The 14,937-nt window shown below is 41.3% G+C and overlaps 1 protein-coding gene across 3 annotated transcripts; it reads right to left on the bottom strand.

The window, feature by feature from the left end:
- Positions 1-7,510: 7,510 nt before the first annotated feature.
- Positions 7,511-9,644, bottom strand: LRATD1 (LRAT domain containing 1). Of its 3 annotated transcripts, none has more exons than XM_065681648.1 (2): positions 9,445-9,644; positions 7,511-8,725 (listed from the first exon to the last, which is right to left on the bottom strand). In XM_065681648.1, exon 2 carries the CDS (start codon positions 8,686-8,688, stop codon positions 7,834-7,836), a length of 855 nt encoding a protein of 284 aa, XP_065537720.1. In that variant the 5' UTR covers positions 8,689-8,725; positions 9,445-9,644; the 3' UTR covers positions 7,511-7,833. The 3 variants fall into 3 exon arrangements, with proteins under 3 accessions (XP_065537720.1, XP_065537721.1, XP_065537719.1); XM_065681649.1 differs by lacking the exon at positions 9,445-9,644 and adding an exon at positions 9,329-9,438; XM_065681647.1 differs by lacking the exon at positions 9,445-9,644 and adding an exon at positions 8,871-9,264.
- Positions 9,645-14,937: the final 5,293 nt, after the last annotated feature.

Below are 14,937 nucleotides of genomic sequence, written 5' to 3'. Positions count from 1 at the left end.
TGATGCAGATGTTTTAATTACCAGCAGTGTTACAGTGGTCCATGTTTTGTTATAGTGGATCTACTTTCAGAAATATATTGATTTCTTTAATTCAATAAAATAGTTTTATTAATGGACTTTAGCAAGCTATGTGAGTAAATTCTTTTTCTTCCACAGCCTCTAGAAATGACAGTATTCTCTGAGCAAGGATTCAGTTCTGACAGTCTCTGTAACAGTGATTTCTAGTGATGGGTTTGTTCAGGAAAAACGGCTTTATATCACCCATGCACAGCTTGATGAGGAGGAATAATTTTTGGTAGGTAAAAAGATCCATAATCTTTTATCAGGTGAGACAAAAATTTCATGGGTGAGGACACAGAATAACTGGGCTATTTTAGCTCCTGAAATGAAATTTCATCTGTCAAGGACTCAGCAATCTAGTCTACAGGAAGCACTTGCAGGTCTTGATAGAACTGATTTTAGCCCTGTATCCATTAGGTAAAATTTCTAAAAGCAGTCAGGGTTAACTTAACTGTGGCCCAAATAACTTTGGTGCAAGTTCATCAATGAGTTTAATAGGGAGAGTCAAATCAATAGTAAGCGTTTTTCAAAGTCCCACCATTTAGCTTTTGAAATATATGTATCAGTTCAAAGAAAGAGGAGATGAGAAAAATCAAGAAATATCAATGCCAGACACCTCTTTACTTAGGAGCAACTATGCGACAATGGTTGAACATGTCCGAACAACAGAACATAGCTAATTCCAGTGTTATGCTTCAAAAATATTATAGTAACGGGGAAAAACATTCAAATTATGGAAAAACATTTGCGGCATTAGCCATTAAAATATGTCAGAAAGAAAGATGGATGGATACTTCACTGGAGCATTCTTTTATTTATAAATACACAAGTCAGTAGCAGCATAGTTCATTCTAAAAGGGTACTACATTATTGCCAGTAGTGCTCCTTCATATTTTTCCTCCAGTAAATAGCAATATGTCAAACCCTACATATTTAACTCACTTCTTTTCAAGTCAGAAGACCATGGTATATCTTAAAGAACAAATACTTGAATAGTGTTAAAATCCAGTCAGTAAAGTCTTGGGTACTCATCTGCTGCACAAGTAATATAGATATTGAAATGGCTGCCATTTATTGCCAAAACTAACAAAACAGTCAAGACTTCTTGTGTGTGTGTATGCATAATATATATACACACAGTACGCATATGTATATGTATATACAAATATACCTATTAGTTATATATCAATATGCATATAAATTTATGCTTAAATATTTACAAACAATATATTTTTCAGGCTCAGTTTTTGTATTGCTTTCAGCTGACTGAAAGGGCATATGGAAACAATAGGAACATATGGAAAACGAGATCTGTTTTGAGACCAGATTGTGATATGTTTACTCATGTTGAATAACGCACAAGGAATATTCCTTCTGTGGCATAAAATACTCTGCTGTGAGTAAGTGTCACAATGCAGCAGTTTGTATTTATTTATGCTGTTAGACATTTGCCATTTATTTACCTGCAGCAGTGCTAGTGCCATGTCAGAGCTAAACCTGGGGTTTGATAGTTTCATTTATTTGCAAACTCTACCCCATGACAATTTTCTTGAATTAAGGTTTCTGTTTTATTTACACAAGCTGGTAACAAGCTCTTACCTCTACTGTACAGGAATTACCAAGAAAGATTACTGAGGTCTCCCATTTATAAGCATTATGCTGCTTAGCTTATGAGCTTAAAAATATGACTTTTCAAAATAGATTGCCCATGCCACTCTGTACCCAAATAGTGTTTAAACTGCGAAAAATTATTTGCTACTTAAGGCTGAGGAGACGCCTCATATTTTACTCACCCTATTTTGCCTAGGCAGTAGCATGGATCTCCAAAGTGTTAATGGTTTTATGTAAGAGGGGTGCACAGTTACTCACCCTCATGCACCCTGTAGAAGAGAAAGAATAGAATCTCAAGCTTAGATCTAAACATCTTCCTTGAACAGCCTGACGCTTAACTGCAAACTCTCCCATACTTTTCTGTTGTACCCACATTGGTTCCAAATTCCACCTGAGTTCCTGTCAAAATAGCTGGAAATATTGGCTCTACAGCACTTCAGAGGCTCAAGCCTGTACACTAAACTCCAACCTTCTATTGTGCCCAACACAGCCACACAAGAGAAAGTCAAAGGGATGTTTGGAAAGCATTAACACACTTTACCTAGGAAAATGTCAATTTGCATAGATGATTGCAATATGTACAAGTAAGAATATATAATTAAGGCCCTTCTTGTAGACATCGCACACGTGAGCCTTCCATTAATTCTACAGGAGGTTGATGATGAGGTTTTGATTCTGGCTACTCGTACTTGATTTTAGTCCAAAGTAAATGCCATACCAAGGGGGCAGATCTTCTCTTATTTTAAAGATCCTGACCCTGCAAATACTTGAAGAGGAAAGCAGTTTTATATGCATGGATCATCTGCAGACTCAGAAATGCTCCAAAGCCCAAAAATAAAAATAAGAAAAGAAAAGAAAAAAGAAAAAAAGTGTCACCATGTAAAAGCATAATCAGAGCCTGAATGGCTTCTGCTAATGGAAGTTCCATGATTCCTCTAGACGTATCCACCTGAAAATGTTTGTGCTGGATGCAAATTATTTAAAATTAAGAAATGAAAGTCCATATTACTAGCTGCTCAATTATAAAATACTAAAAGACAAATTTTAGTTTATTTGTCAAAGGTAAATATGGTTAAACTGTTAATTTCAATAGCATGATGGCATTTCAATATACAAAAAACCAGCACTTCACAAGGGATTTGTATTATTTAGACAAGATAATAGTTTTGCAAAAGAGATAATGCAGAGTGCCACAACCACTTTTTAAAAAAATATACAGTATTGGTAGTTTATATCTGTATAGATTATATCTATATAATGAAGAGTAAATCCACTGATACGCCAAGTAACAGAAGATTCCTAGTTAATTTCTTTTCTCTAACCTAACATGTATGCTACCCTCTTTTTGATTTACAAGCAGTTCAGTAAAATATCTAATCTCACTATTCATTAATTTTCTTTACAATAAAGCCATAAAAAAAGTCCGACAGATTAAACTAGTATTGTGTCAGAGGATTCATGAGCACAGGGCAGTTTTACATTGTCAAATCTGAACTCCAAGTACAGAGAAGTTAGATATTTCAAAATAATAAAGTAAGCAAATAAATTCCAGACTTGACGCGGAAACACTGACACAAACTACAACCGCAGCACTTGATCACAATCTAGTCGTCATTATTATCCTTTAAATCCTAATTCTGCAGTGAAACTGCCCTAAGCATGGAAGCCCCATCATACCTCCTTACATATTTCTGGATTAATTCTTTGGGACCAGGACTTTAATCTTCCTCCTGGGTTATACTGCATAAAACACACTGTTTGCACAACATTAGCAGCAACACAACTTTTCAGTCACAGCCAGGTATAATTACGGGCAGAACACTGTTTAACTACTCTAGCAGAAATCTTTCACAGAAAGTAACTAAACCTTAAAACCAACACCAACTATCCCGGCCAACTTCCTCTGTAGCTGGAGACAGAGGGTTGGGAATCAAGCAGGCTGAAGTACCTGATACCACAAGATGCTGCGTGTCTTGAGGGAGATTGAGCATCCTCTCAACTCCAGCGAGCACTGGTTGGAGTTACAGACGTTTAACACATCATATATACAGGTCTATAAACTCTGACAGATTTTTGCACATCACCTGAATACAAAAGACACTAAAATGAAATGAGGCATGATAATTAACACTGTGCATACTCTAGCACAGACCAAGGGCCACTTTTTGTCACATCTTGAATGTTGCACCTTGTTACACCCTGCTTTAAATCTGAAATCCCCATATGGATTGATTGCATATTGCCCCAAAAAATAAGCTATGAGGTTGTTTTGGGGATTGGCTCTGTTTTGGGGATTATTTTTTTTTCATTCTTTACAACCATAATGACCTGAAAGGGGAAAAAAAATCCTAACAAATGAAAACAAAGTAACCTGGAAACAAAAGACAGTGACGAAGACAAATTTCGACAGTGACAAAACCTATTTTGCCACAATATTCTATCTATATGCACAGCCAATAAGCAGCAAACATTCTGGTCATGACACTAAACCTTCCATGAAAGCTCTCTGTTTCAAGAGGACATGAACTGAATTTTTAATAAAATGTTAGCCTGAAAACAATTCAGAACATTACACTTTGAAAAGACAAAGAAAATCCTATCCAAGCAAAAGTGATTCTATACAACTGTTATCCAAATAGCTAACAGAAAACTTGAAACATGACACAAATGAAAAATGTGCAAGGTATCCTAACATTGCAGTCATGTTACAAGTCAGTACTTCAAGAGCAATGAATGAGATATAAATATTTACCCTAGGTAGCTAGACTGAGAAATGTAAACAGATTCCACAGATTTAATATAATTTGTCAATATCTTCCTGCTGGAAATAGAAATGTTAACCCAGGCAGGTCACTGATCCTGAAAGATGAGTATAATCCATTACATTTTTTACCTGTCAGTCATTCGCATCATTGCCTTTCTCACAGCTGACTGCTCCCCTTGCCTTACATTTCTTGTTGCAAGGCACTGAACAAGCTATTATATCTATTTTTCACTTGGGTTTTTTTTTCACTGTTTCCCTACTGCCGTCTCAGATTAGCACTGCCTGTTTCAGAACTAGTCTGTTTTCTTCCCTTATTTCCACAGTATTGCCCACTTCTACTGTTTCCTATCTCAGGAAGGTGGCCCTTCTGGTGCCTGAAATGCCATCTTAAATCTCACTTCTTCTCAAGGTCCACAAATTTTAACTACCTCCTAAACAATAAAATCTGATCCAAAGGTCACTGAAGTCAGTAAGAGCCTTTCCATTAACTTCCATTAATCAGGACCAGATTGTTGTCAGTAACTGGGCTGAAATCTAGCAGAAGAAAAAGCCATTAGAATCTGTACAGGTATCTTTGTTTTCAATAACAGACTGCTACTTGAACATAGTCATGGCAATACTGTATCCTAAATTAATAGCATCTGTGAGCATCTCTGGTATTTTCTCCAGACCTTATGCAAAAGACTAAGGTCTTAAATTTGTTGTTACCTTTACCTGTACAAGTCTGGAGTGATACCAAAGACATCTGACACAGCTTGAAAAAATAAGCAGAGACTAGTTCCTATCACTTCTTTTACATGCTACAGAACACCATTCTACATCCAGCAAGGTAAAACAAAGAAAATTCTTGTGTTCATGAACCAGGTTAGTAAATCATTACAAAAAACCCCGAGAGTTAAAATAGCTGTTTAGAGTGATGGAATATTTGGAAAGCACAGTGAAAAGTTTAAAGCCAGTGTATTTCAGATTGCCACTAGTGAGGACGTGCAATGCTGTTCTTGCAAGGATCCTCTTAACTCTATATTATTCACCTAAGAGCAATTTTAAGAAAAAGATACCAAAAATAATGTGACTCTACTTCTTTCTTCCTGCATTCACAAACATTCTGTTATTTATTACCTTTTCATGTAATTGTCTTTTGCAACTGCAGTTCTGTAATGCATACTTTTTATAAGGGAAAATTAAAATAAATTACTTTTGCCAACCCTTCCTTCTCCTATCACTTAAGTTTGATTTTTTTTTTTTAAGTACCTTGGGTGTAAAGCCAGTGCCTTTCTGCAATCCCACAGTGCCCTCACCAAGTGATGCAGGGAAAACAGTTCTAACGAACAATTTAGGAGATCTAACACAGTATGACAACTGAGATACACAAATGCTATGTAGAATTCATATCATGGAATGCTACCATTATCAGAAAGCAACTATTGTCAATCTAAAGCTAAAATCTTACACATTTATAACATATGTTGCGATTTGAGGCTATTTCAGCAGAAATTTGTCAGTAATGACAATTCACATTTTTCACATCTTTACCCAGTGTTGTACTAACCAAGATACTTAAGAGTGTAACACTGCCTATTACCACATAACTTTGCCAAGTGTAACAGCAAACCAAAGCCAGTTTGATGACCTTCACTGAAAGGGTGCAGCTTGTGGCTGTTTTTTTTTTTTTTAATTATTTTTCTGCTTTGTTGTTTTTTTTTTTTTTTTTTTTTAAGCAAAGATATTTATGCTGACACTTTTTTTATAATGAAGTACACTCCACCCTCACAGCTTCAGCTATGGGAGGCAAACGCTTTGCAGAAATGAAATTACTATTGCAACAGTGTTGCTTATGACATTGTTTAATAAAAAAAGGAGCCAGGACACAGTACATTGATAAGGGGTGGAGTGTATTGTATACACAGAAGAGGGATATTACTTCTGTTCTGCCATCTGACATTGATGTTGGAAGAGGGACAAAAACAAATGCTTTCTTTTTTTCCAGTATTGAAACATGCAGAGACAAAATGCTTATCACAATTGTATGCAGCTCAAGAATAATTAAAAAGAATAGCCTGTAGAAATGCCCCAGTATACTTACCATGTTGAGATTTTTTAATATATAATACTCTGATCTTTCACTTCAAAACTTAGAATTAAGCAATGAGTGAGTAGGATCTGAAATACAGACAAGGCATTGCTCACATCACATTAAAATGCATCTTTTAAATGCAGCTGTGGACTTCTAAACTTCAACTGAACAGGATTTCTTAGTTGCTTGGAATTTGAAGTGCAAGATGAACTTGGCCACATGACATCTATTTTCTTTAAGTGGAATTGAAAGTATGCAATGAATTGCTGGTTCAAGGAGGCAACATGCAGAATTCGAACCTATTTGTTTCTTGCAGGATTCTATTGACCTATGCACAAAGAGGTATTGAAGCAGTGGTGTAGTGAGAATCACTACAGCGATACAAATCCACAGCTCAAGCGTGAGATCCTAGAGGCTGGATCTCTGAGGAGCAACACAGTGTACTGCTCTCCAAGATACACCACTTCCTTTAACCCATTAACTTAGCTCAGGAAAACAGCTGCTCACCAACTTTTTCCAAAAGGGAAAAAAAAAACCAAACAAAAAACAAACAAAACCCAAACAAACAACAACAAAAAAAAAAAACTCAGGGAAGGTGGGAGGAGGTAATAGATGGAAAGAGCTTATGCATTATCATGACATTTAGCAGAGAGCTGCAAACAGAAAGCAAAGAAGACAAATACTTTAAATGTGATCGATTTCAAGCAGGAACATGGAAGCATTTTCCCCTGTTAATATTTTGCCAGAGTTGGCTAGGACAAAATTTGGGTTGCAGCTACAGTCTGAAACAACAGTGGTGAGAAACAAAAGAAAGAGGCATTTGTCCCCCCACCCCCCAATTCCCTTCCCCTCCCAGTTAGCAAAGTATGACTGATGCTTTTGGTTGGCTGCAAGGCAAATATTAGCTAGAAACTCATTTAGCTAAATCCACATCCACGCCCCCAGCTGTTCAAAACTTATCATGGATTAAAGCCATGAAATAAAAATAATAAAAAAAATAATTTCAATTTGAAATTTTATTGGTGTGTTGCTAGAATGGTCAACATCAATCAACAGGAGAGACTTTGTCCACATACTCTGAGAACAGCCTTCCTGCACTTCCCCCCTCTTTTCTTCCTCTCTCTTGCTCTTTCAGCATTAATGCTATTAAAAGCCAAACAAAATACTGGCTATGGGTGTAAAGAATGCTGGTTTTCTGGAATGTTGCCATGGATCCTGCTTCCAGTCGTGTCCCACGGAAAGAGGGTGCAGCCTCCTGTTTCTGTGGCAGGCTGGTTTCCCCGGGCAGGGCAGAAGGAAGATCGCCGTGTACCCCTGCTCTTCCCTACTCCTTCCCATCCACTATAGCCAGGTCTTTGATCACCCTCAGTTTGCCACTGGCATCGATCCTGCGCTTTTCGCGTATTAGATCCTCCAGGCTGTGGAACCTCACGGTGTGCACTTTGTTCTCTGCCAAGTGGATCTTGAGATAGTACTGCTGCTGGTGCTGGGTGCCGGCAGCAGCCTGCAGCTCCCCCCCGGCTTTGAACTCCCTTTTCCCGAAGCGGCACCAGGCGGCGAAGCTCTCGGAGTTAGTCCAGCAGATCTCGTCGCTTTTTAAGCCCAGGTGCCCGCAGGCGTTTTGCACCACCAGCTCAGCCACCAGCGGGCGAAAGCGGTACCAGCTATTCACCACCCGGCCCACGTTGCCCGCGGCCGCCTCGTACAAGCTGTCCTGGCGGATCTGCCCCTGGTGCAGGTGGATGATCTGCCCGCTGCCCACGTACACTGCCCAGTGCGGCGGCGGGTGCTCCGACGGCCCCAGGTAGAGCAGCTCCAGCAGGTCCCCCGGCTTGCAGAGGGCAGGCAGGGCTGACACCGAGTATACGCTGAGGTCCCCAGCCTGGGGGCCGCTGCTGACCTTGGAGAAGATGCATTCCTGGCCGCGGAAAGCGGAGAACTGGGTCTCGTTTAGCACCAGCTGGTGGTGGAGGTGGTGGGTGGGCGTCTCCTGGTCAGGGCTGGCGGAACCCTTCACGCTGTACTTGTCTGGCTGGCCTCGCTCGTCCAGGTCCTCCTCCTCATCCGAAAAGAAGTAAGCCACCCCGACGCGCAGCTCGTCTTTCTCGATCCCCGAGGGGTCCCCGGTCGGCAGCTCACTGTAATTCAGGTGGGTGATGCGATCCAGTTGATTTCCCATCAATGACAGGGCGAGGCGAGGGCAGGAATCGCTGGATCTGAAGGAAGGGTGGGGTGAGCAGGGACAGAAAGAACAAGGGAAGGGGAACCAGGAAAAAATGAAAGAAAAAAAAGATAATCAGTGCACATATAAAAGATCTCAGAGATTCCACCCTAAGCTTTCATACCTTCCCCGCTCCTTACCTCCCGTATTTGCAAGGGAGTAACTAGTAGTGCGGATCTTTCCCCCGCCCTCGGTGAGCTGGCAGAGTAGACCCCCGTCTCCCTTTGCGTGGCTGCCTGCTCCCCGCGGTCCCGGAGCGGCCGGCTTCTGCCGCCGCGGAAGAAGGCAGCTCACGCCGCCTGCCAGCTCTGCGCGAAGGGACGGAGTTGGCTCGGGAGCCCTCGCTCCGCAAGACGAGAGGCTCCCAGGGTAAGTGGGCCTGCCCCATAAGGTTCTGAGTTTTCCCCTCTGCCGAGCCGAGCGCGCTGGGGAACGCTGCGTGCGGGAGGGCGGCTGGAAGAGCACACAGCCTCGGACCTGATACCTCTGCCCGCCCGATCCCCGCAGCCCGGCCAGGACCCCGCAAGGAGCGAGGCGAAGAGCAGGCGATCAGCACCCCCCCCCCACACTCCGGCATCCCTCTCGCTCCACTCCGTACCCGTGGTCGCCCAGCGCCAGAGACCCCCCAAACTCCTTTAAAGTCGTCCTGTCCCCATGGGCGCTGCAGAGGAAGCGAACCCCGTCCTTCCCCCACTGCGAGCCCGCCTCCTCCACCTGTGCCGCCCCGCTCCGTTGTGGGCTGCCTGGCCCCTCCGGCGAGCCTAAGTACCGGCGGCGCCGCTCCCGAGCCCGCCCCGGCCCCGCTCATTGGACACGCCGCGTGGCGCCCAGCAGCAGCAGCAGCGGCGGCGGTGGGGTTCGGCCGAGCAGTGACGCCGGGTAGTGCCGCCGTCGCTATGGCGGAGGGGCCCCAGAGCCGAGGGACGGCGGCGGCTCGGTGTGGGGAGGCGGAGTTCCCTGGGGGAAGGGAGGGTAAAGAGCGCGCCCACCGCGGCGTGCAGCTGCGAAGCGGCCCTGCGCAGGAAAGAAAGAAAGGGGGGAGGACGGAAAGAGGGCATTTTGGTAAAAAAATCCCGCCCCGGCTTCAGCTGGGTCGTTGCACGTGTTCCACAGTTGCTCCGACCTTCGAGGCCGGTGGTGGGATGCCCGTCACCTAACTTCAGCAACCTCAGGTTGTATTCGAGCAGCCTGAGGAATCCTCTGGGTTTCCCCATAGTCAGCAGAGACGGGCATTTCCAGAGGGGTGCTTCTCTCGCCTGCTGCAGGACCGATTTTGGGAAGGCGTGAACTGTCTTAAGGAGGTGGCTGCCGCTTGCCGTCAGCTAGCTGGGACGTTGAAGTGTTACATGGTGGACGTTAGGTGAGATGACTCTGTTAGTCTTTCCGCACCCGGCTGAAGCAGCAGTTGTGAGTTGTCCTCAGGCTAGAGGATGTGCTATGACTTGTCTGAAGTAGAAAATGAGGCTGCTTGACAGAAGCACTCAATTTCTTCCTAAAACATATGAAATCTAAAATCTGTCATCTATAGTAGTTAGTAGCAATACACACTTTTACCCCTCATTTTGCACATTATGGAAATAGAACTCAGGAATTGCTAGTTCATTTGACCACCATTTCCATGTGAGGCACTGTCAATGCTTCAGTGGGTCCCATGGCTCACAAGAGGAAGCAGGCAGGGTGACACCGAGTGTACACTGAGGTCTTGTAGACTGCTAGCCTTGGAGAAGATGCATTCCCGAGGGGCTATAATCTAGTTCTTCTGCGTTCCCAGTCTTGTGCACTAATGTGTGAACTTCTGAGAAGTGAGAATTTAAATATTTTAAGACACTTCATGAGAAAATTTAATGACATTCTTTGGTTCATATATGAATCATATTAAAGTACTATTTTCAACTAGAAGTACATTTACTACTTTCTTCACATTGGAAATAGTTTTGTCATCTAGACATGACATATTTCTGCTTTCAGTGGTTTTGGATAATATCTGTCTTCACTGCTGGCCTTTTTCCAGTCTTCAGATTTTATTAACTGAGAACAATAATGCCATTGCTTTATTCTAAGGACAGACAGAAATACATCCTTAAATAAATACACTGAATTTCAGTTTGTACAGGTTGTACACCTAAGTACATATGGGTCAAATACTGAGTTTCTTGGATAGGTGTGTTTACTTTGAATGACCCTTTTACTTTTCCATTCAAATATTTATATGCTTGTCTTTCTAGAATGACTTTTTTTTTCTCATTTTTTTAACATATGCAAAGGCTGCACATTATAAATAAAAGAGAAAAAAGGGTGTGTTTAGTGATATGACATTCAAAGACTGACATCAGTTATCTGTGGCAGTTACGCTAATCTGTTGATGGTTACAGACTTCCCATGTGTCATAAACCCAGGGGCTAGACCTGGGGACACACAGGAATTAAGCTGATTTACAGCAGTTAAGGGTGTAGCATTCAGGAACTAGAAGGTGAATTAAAAGAAAATAAAAAAAAGGATTCTACTCTAATATCTGCACTTAAAAGTTTAAGGGGACTAAGCATAACTGATGGATGTTATTTATCTCTGGAATTGTGTAAATGATTTTCTAATGATTGTCAGAAATTGTTCTTTTATGGCATGACCTTCACCAACTGCAACATTTTAAATTAAATTAAGAAAGCACTATAATAGGTTTAGAGTTAAGGCTGTAAAACAGTGTTTAAATATTCTGATTATTTTTTAATGACTGTTAATGTGCTTCATTGTTAAAGCTAGTCCAAGTTGAAGGCCATTTTCTGTAGGCCTTCATCAACAGTTTCTGTTTTCTAAACACTTTACATTTTCCCATTTAAAGGATGCATCTTTTTAAGTTGCACTTGCACAGTTCACACTTCCCACGTTTGCCAATCATCAAGGCTACGTGGAGTAATTTTTAGGTAGTTCTAAACAAACAAAGCATTATTTAATCTTTTCCATGCAGAATCTCGGAGAACAGACTGCTTCAGTAAACTGCAGGTGCAGAAGGAAGGAGTCTGGGTCTAAAGAAGACTCTGCACTTCTATCTAGGTGGACTATCTCCTGCCAAATTTTAACCATTTTCTTTGTGTCTTCCATGCTTTTGCAAGTCTGCAGAAAGAGGGTATTCCACGAACTGCTGAAGCACTTATAGTCTCTTATAATCAGTCTACATCTCTCCACGACCTCTGTTCCACATACCTCCAACACCCATTTTCTCATTTCATTTCAGTTCTCTTGGCTGCACACTGTCTCACCAGTGCTTCATTCCTCCATCCCTCAAGGACTTTTCCCCTCAGTTTCTCTTCAATCTCAATTTTAAATTATGAAGTGTCAAGTAGTTGCCTTAGAAAAAAAACCCAACAAATCCCCCCAACCCCAAATTTATAAGCATACTTCTATATAACTGTGATCAAATGACACTACAGAAAAATGGTAGAAATTATGTTAATCAACTGCTTGAAATAAAGGTCTCAGCTTGAAGGCTTCTGTCAGTGTTGGAGGATGTCACAAAAGCAGTACACAGTGTCCACAGAAGTGTATTGCCATGGCCTACAAGAGATGCTTGTTTTGCCTGAGCTATTTTAATTAATACATTTGTCATATCCTTTAGATGTTTTACTTCTGAGAGCTCATGGAGAATTATTTAGTAAGGTAATGAGTGCAGGCTTGGCTGATCTCAGACCATGGCGCTGGCAATGCAGTGTCACTCTGGCCCACTGACCAGCTTCAGCCTAGTTAACCAGGGTCATAATCTCTTGTTGCACCAGGACGTGGGGATTTGCCATGTTGCTAACCCTAATCCATTGTTAATAACCCTGACAATTTTTTCCACATTCTGAGCATGGGAGAGAAACCTGATAACATCATCATCTCTGGTTCTGTCCTGGTCTGCTATTGGGCAGTGAACTTCTTACATTTTTCCACTGCTGTTTTTCTTTTTGTGCCTTTTCCATCCTTGGCATTTTGTTCCTGTTGCATTTATGTTTAATTTAATGCAGTGAAAACCCTTAAAATATGTAACAAAATAGATACTCAGTAGCTTATTTTTTAAACCTTATTTTTTAAATGTTCTTATCATCTTGCCTTGAGCTGAGCTTTGAAGCCTTGGACGCCTGTTGCTAAAATTGGAGCTGAAACCTCTGTTGATTTGAATGAGTGGATAACATTTGTGTAGAAAAATTTAGGAACGGATGTTGCAGTAAACAACCAGAGATAAAAAAACCCTGATTTTAAGAGTGGGAACTTTCCTATGTATTATAAACTTTCTCCAGATTTTAGAAAGATATCCATTAAAATTCTGTTAGCATTGAATCTCAGATGCCCTGAAACTCACCTATTTCCAATTGCAATCTGGTCTGCCCACAGGCACCTAGACATAAAGAGTACCAGGAAAGATCTTTGCCTGAAAATCTCTAGAGTGGCATTCTCCATGTATATTTCTTCCGTGCGTGTACCTTCATTACAGCCTCAGAGTACCTAAGGCCTCAGAGACGTGAGACATAAGACATTAGTTCTTTGGGAAAACTGTGAACTGGACCACAACTGATGTAGATGGTAGAGGACGCAAAACAGGAAAACCTCATCGCTTTTCATCTGTCAGGGAGCAGCAGGGCAGGGGCAGGTTTTGGGAAGCTGGGCGTCACCTCACCCCCGAGTGCAGCCCCAAAGTGACCTGACAAAGGGAGCAAAGCTGGGCTGGGGGACTGGGGCCAGCAGAGGCCCATCCAGGAGGTCATTGCAGCCATGCAAGGCCATCCCAACACAGGCAGCCTAGCCTAGGCATGGGCCAGAGCTTCAGTGCAGCTGCAATGCAGCTTGCAGGTCAGGGGCTGAAGCCCCATCCAAACCTTCTCAAAGCTCTTCATCAATAACTTTGCTTTCGTCCTAGACATCTTATCCAAGATTCATCTTATCAGAGCTGATCTTGAACACTGGCAGCAGACCCTGAAGAAACAAGGCAAGACTTGTAGATCTTTCTGGTGTACTCAGGGCCCTGACAGTAGCATCATATTCATTCACTGGAGTATGAAAGAAAAATAGCTGAGGGACTAGATTTTCATTTAGATGTCTGTCTCTCTACACTAAATGGAAACTGAATGCATAGGCTTTTTTTTATTGTTATTATTTTTTTGGAGGGGATGTTGGGAGAGGTTAATCTTAAATTATATACTTGAATACGCAAGGAAGCTTTCCTCAGGATTACAAAAGGATGCTTTGTGAACTTCTGAAGAACTGGATGTCAATGAGCATAAAGTTAGATCAATTAGCAGTGAATCTTATTACTCGATCCTTGTACTTCCAGGGCAATCTTCTCCTCAGTGTGATTTTAAACATTCCAAAATGCTCTGACGTGCCACCATTTTCTTAGTGAGACATTAAAAACAAAATAACAACAGCAACAACAAAACCATCTAAGCATACATGACTAGAGACAAACAGGGAAAACTTCTTATTGCTTATTCACAGGAAAACATTTATACGTGTGCAGGTTCAGGGCCATAGTCTAGACCTTTATACCATTTACATAAATTTAATTTTAATTTTTATGTCTATTAGGAAATAGAATTAAATGTAGTTGAGCTTAACCAAGTGATTGTAGCTACAGAATCTGTTTTTCAGTGGCTATGTGTTTTAAAGCTTGTGTAAAGTAACCTTGATCTTAAATTTCATATATTAGTTCAAGTAGGTTTGATATAATAGAAGAATTTTTATTCATGGTTTGTTGGTTTGTTGTTTGGGTTTTTTTTCCTGTTTGGTTTGGCTCATCAGTAAAGATGCAATTTCATATTATATTTAATCATGAATAAGAGGATTCCAATTTATACTGAACTTTGACCCTAGCTACATACTACTTCAACTTCTTTTATAGCTGATCCTGTGATCATATAGTTACAGGGTGAGTTTAAAACTACAGCACTGCTGTAACAAGGTGTTGAACATGTGCCAGATGAAAAACATCTTTTTTAAAGGTGTTGGCACTCTGTAGCTGGTATTCTGAAATTGGAACAGTCTCAAGTATTGGTCCCTTCTGAATATATGATTTTGACACGGCTTTAATAAAGGTGATTACATTGTTCCTTCTGTAAAGGGAGGGTGATAATGGCAGCCTAGTAGGAAAATTCCCATAGTCTCCTCTAGCTCTAGCTACAAACAAATCTAAAATAAAAATGACATTATCATGTTTGTACAGGACACAGTATCTATCTC

The sequence above is a fragment of the Lathamus discolor genome, chromosome 5 (assembly GCF_037157495.1).
Source record: "Lathamus discolor isolate bLatDis1 chromosome 5, bLatDis1.hap1, whole genome shotgun sequence".
NCBI lineage: Eukaryota > Metazoa > Chordata > Aves > Psittaciformes > Psittacidae > Lathamus > Lathamus discolor.
This window is presented reverse-complemented; position numbering and strand designations above follow the sequence as displayed.

Excerpts from the sequence above, each read along its gene's own strand:
- LRATD1 (XM_065681648.1), bottom strand. The coding sequence starts at position 8,688 with ATGGGAAATCAACTGGATCGCATCACCCACCTGAATTACAGTGAGCTG.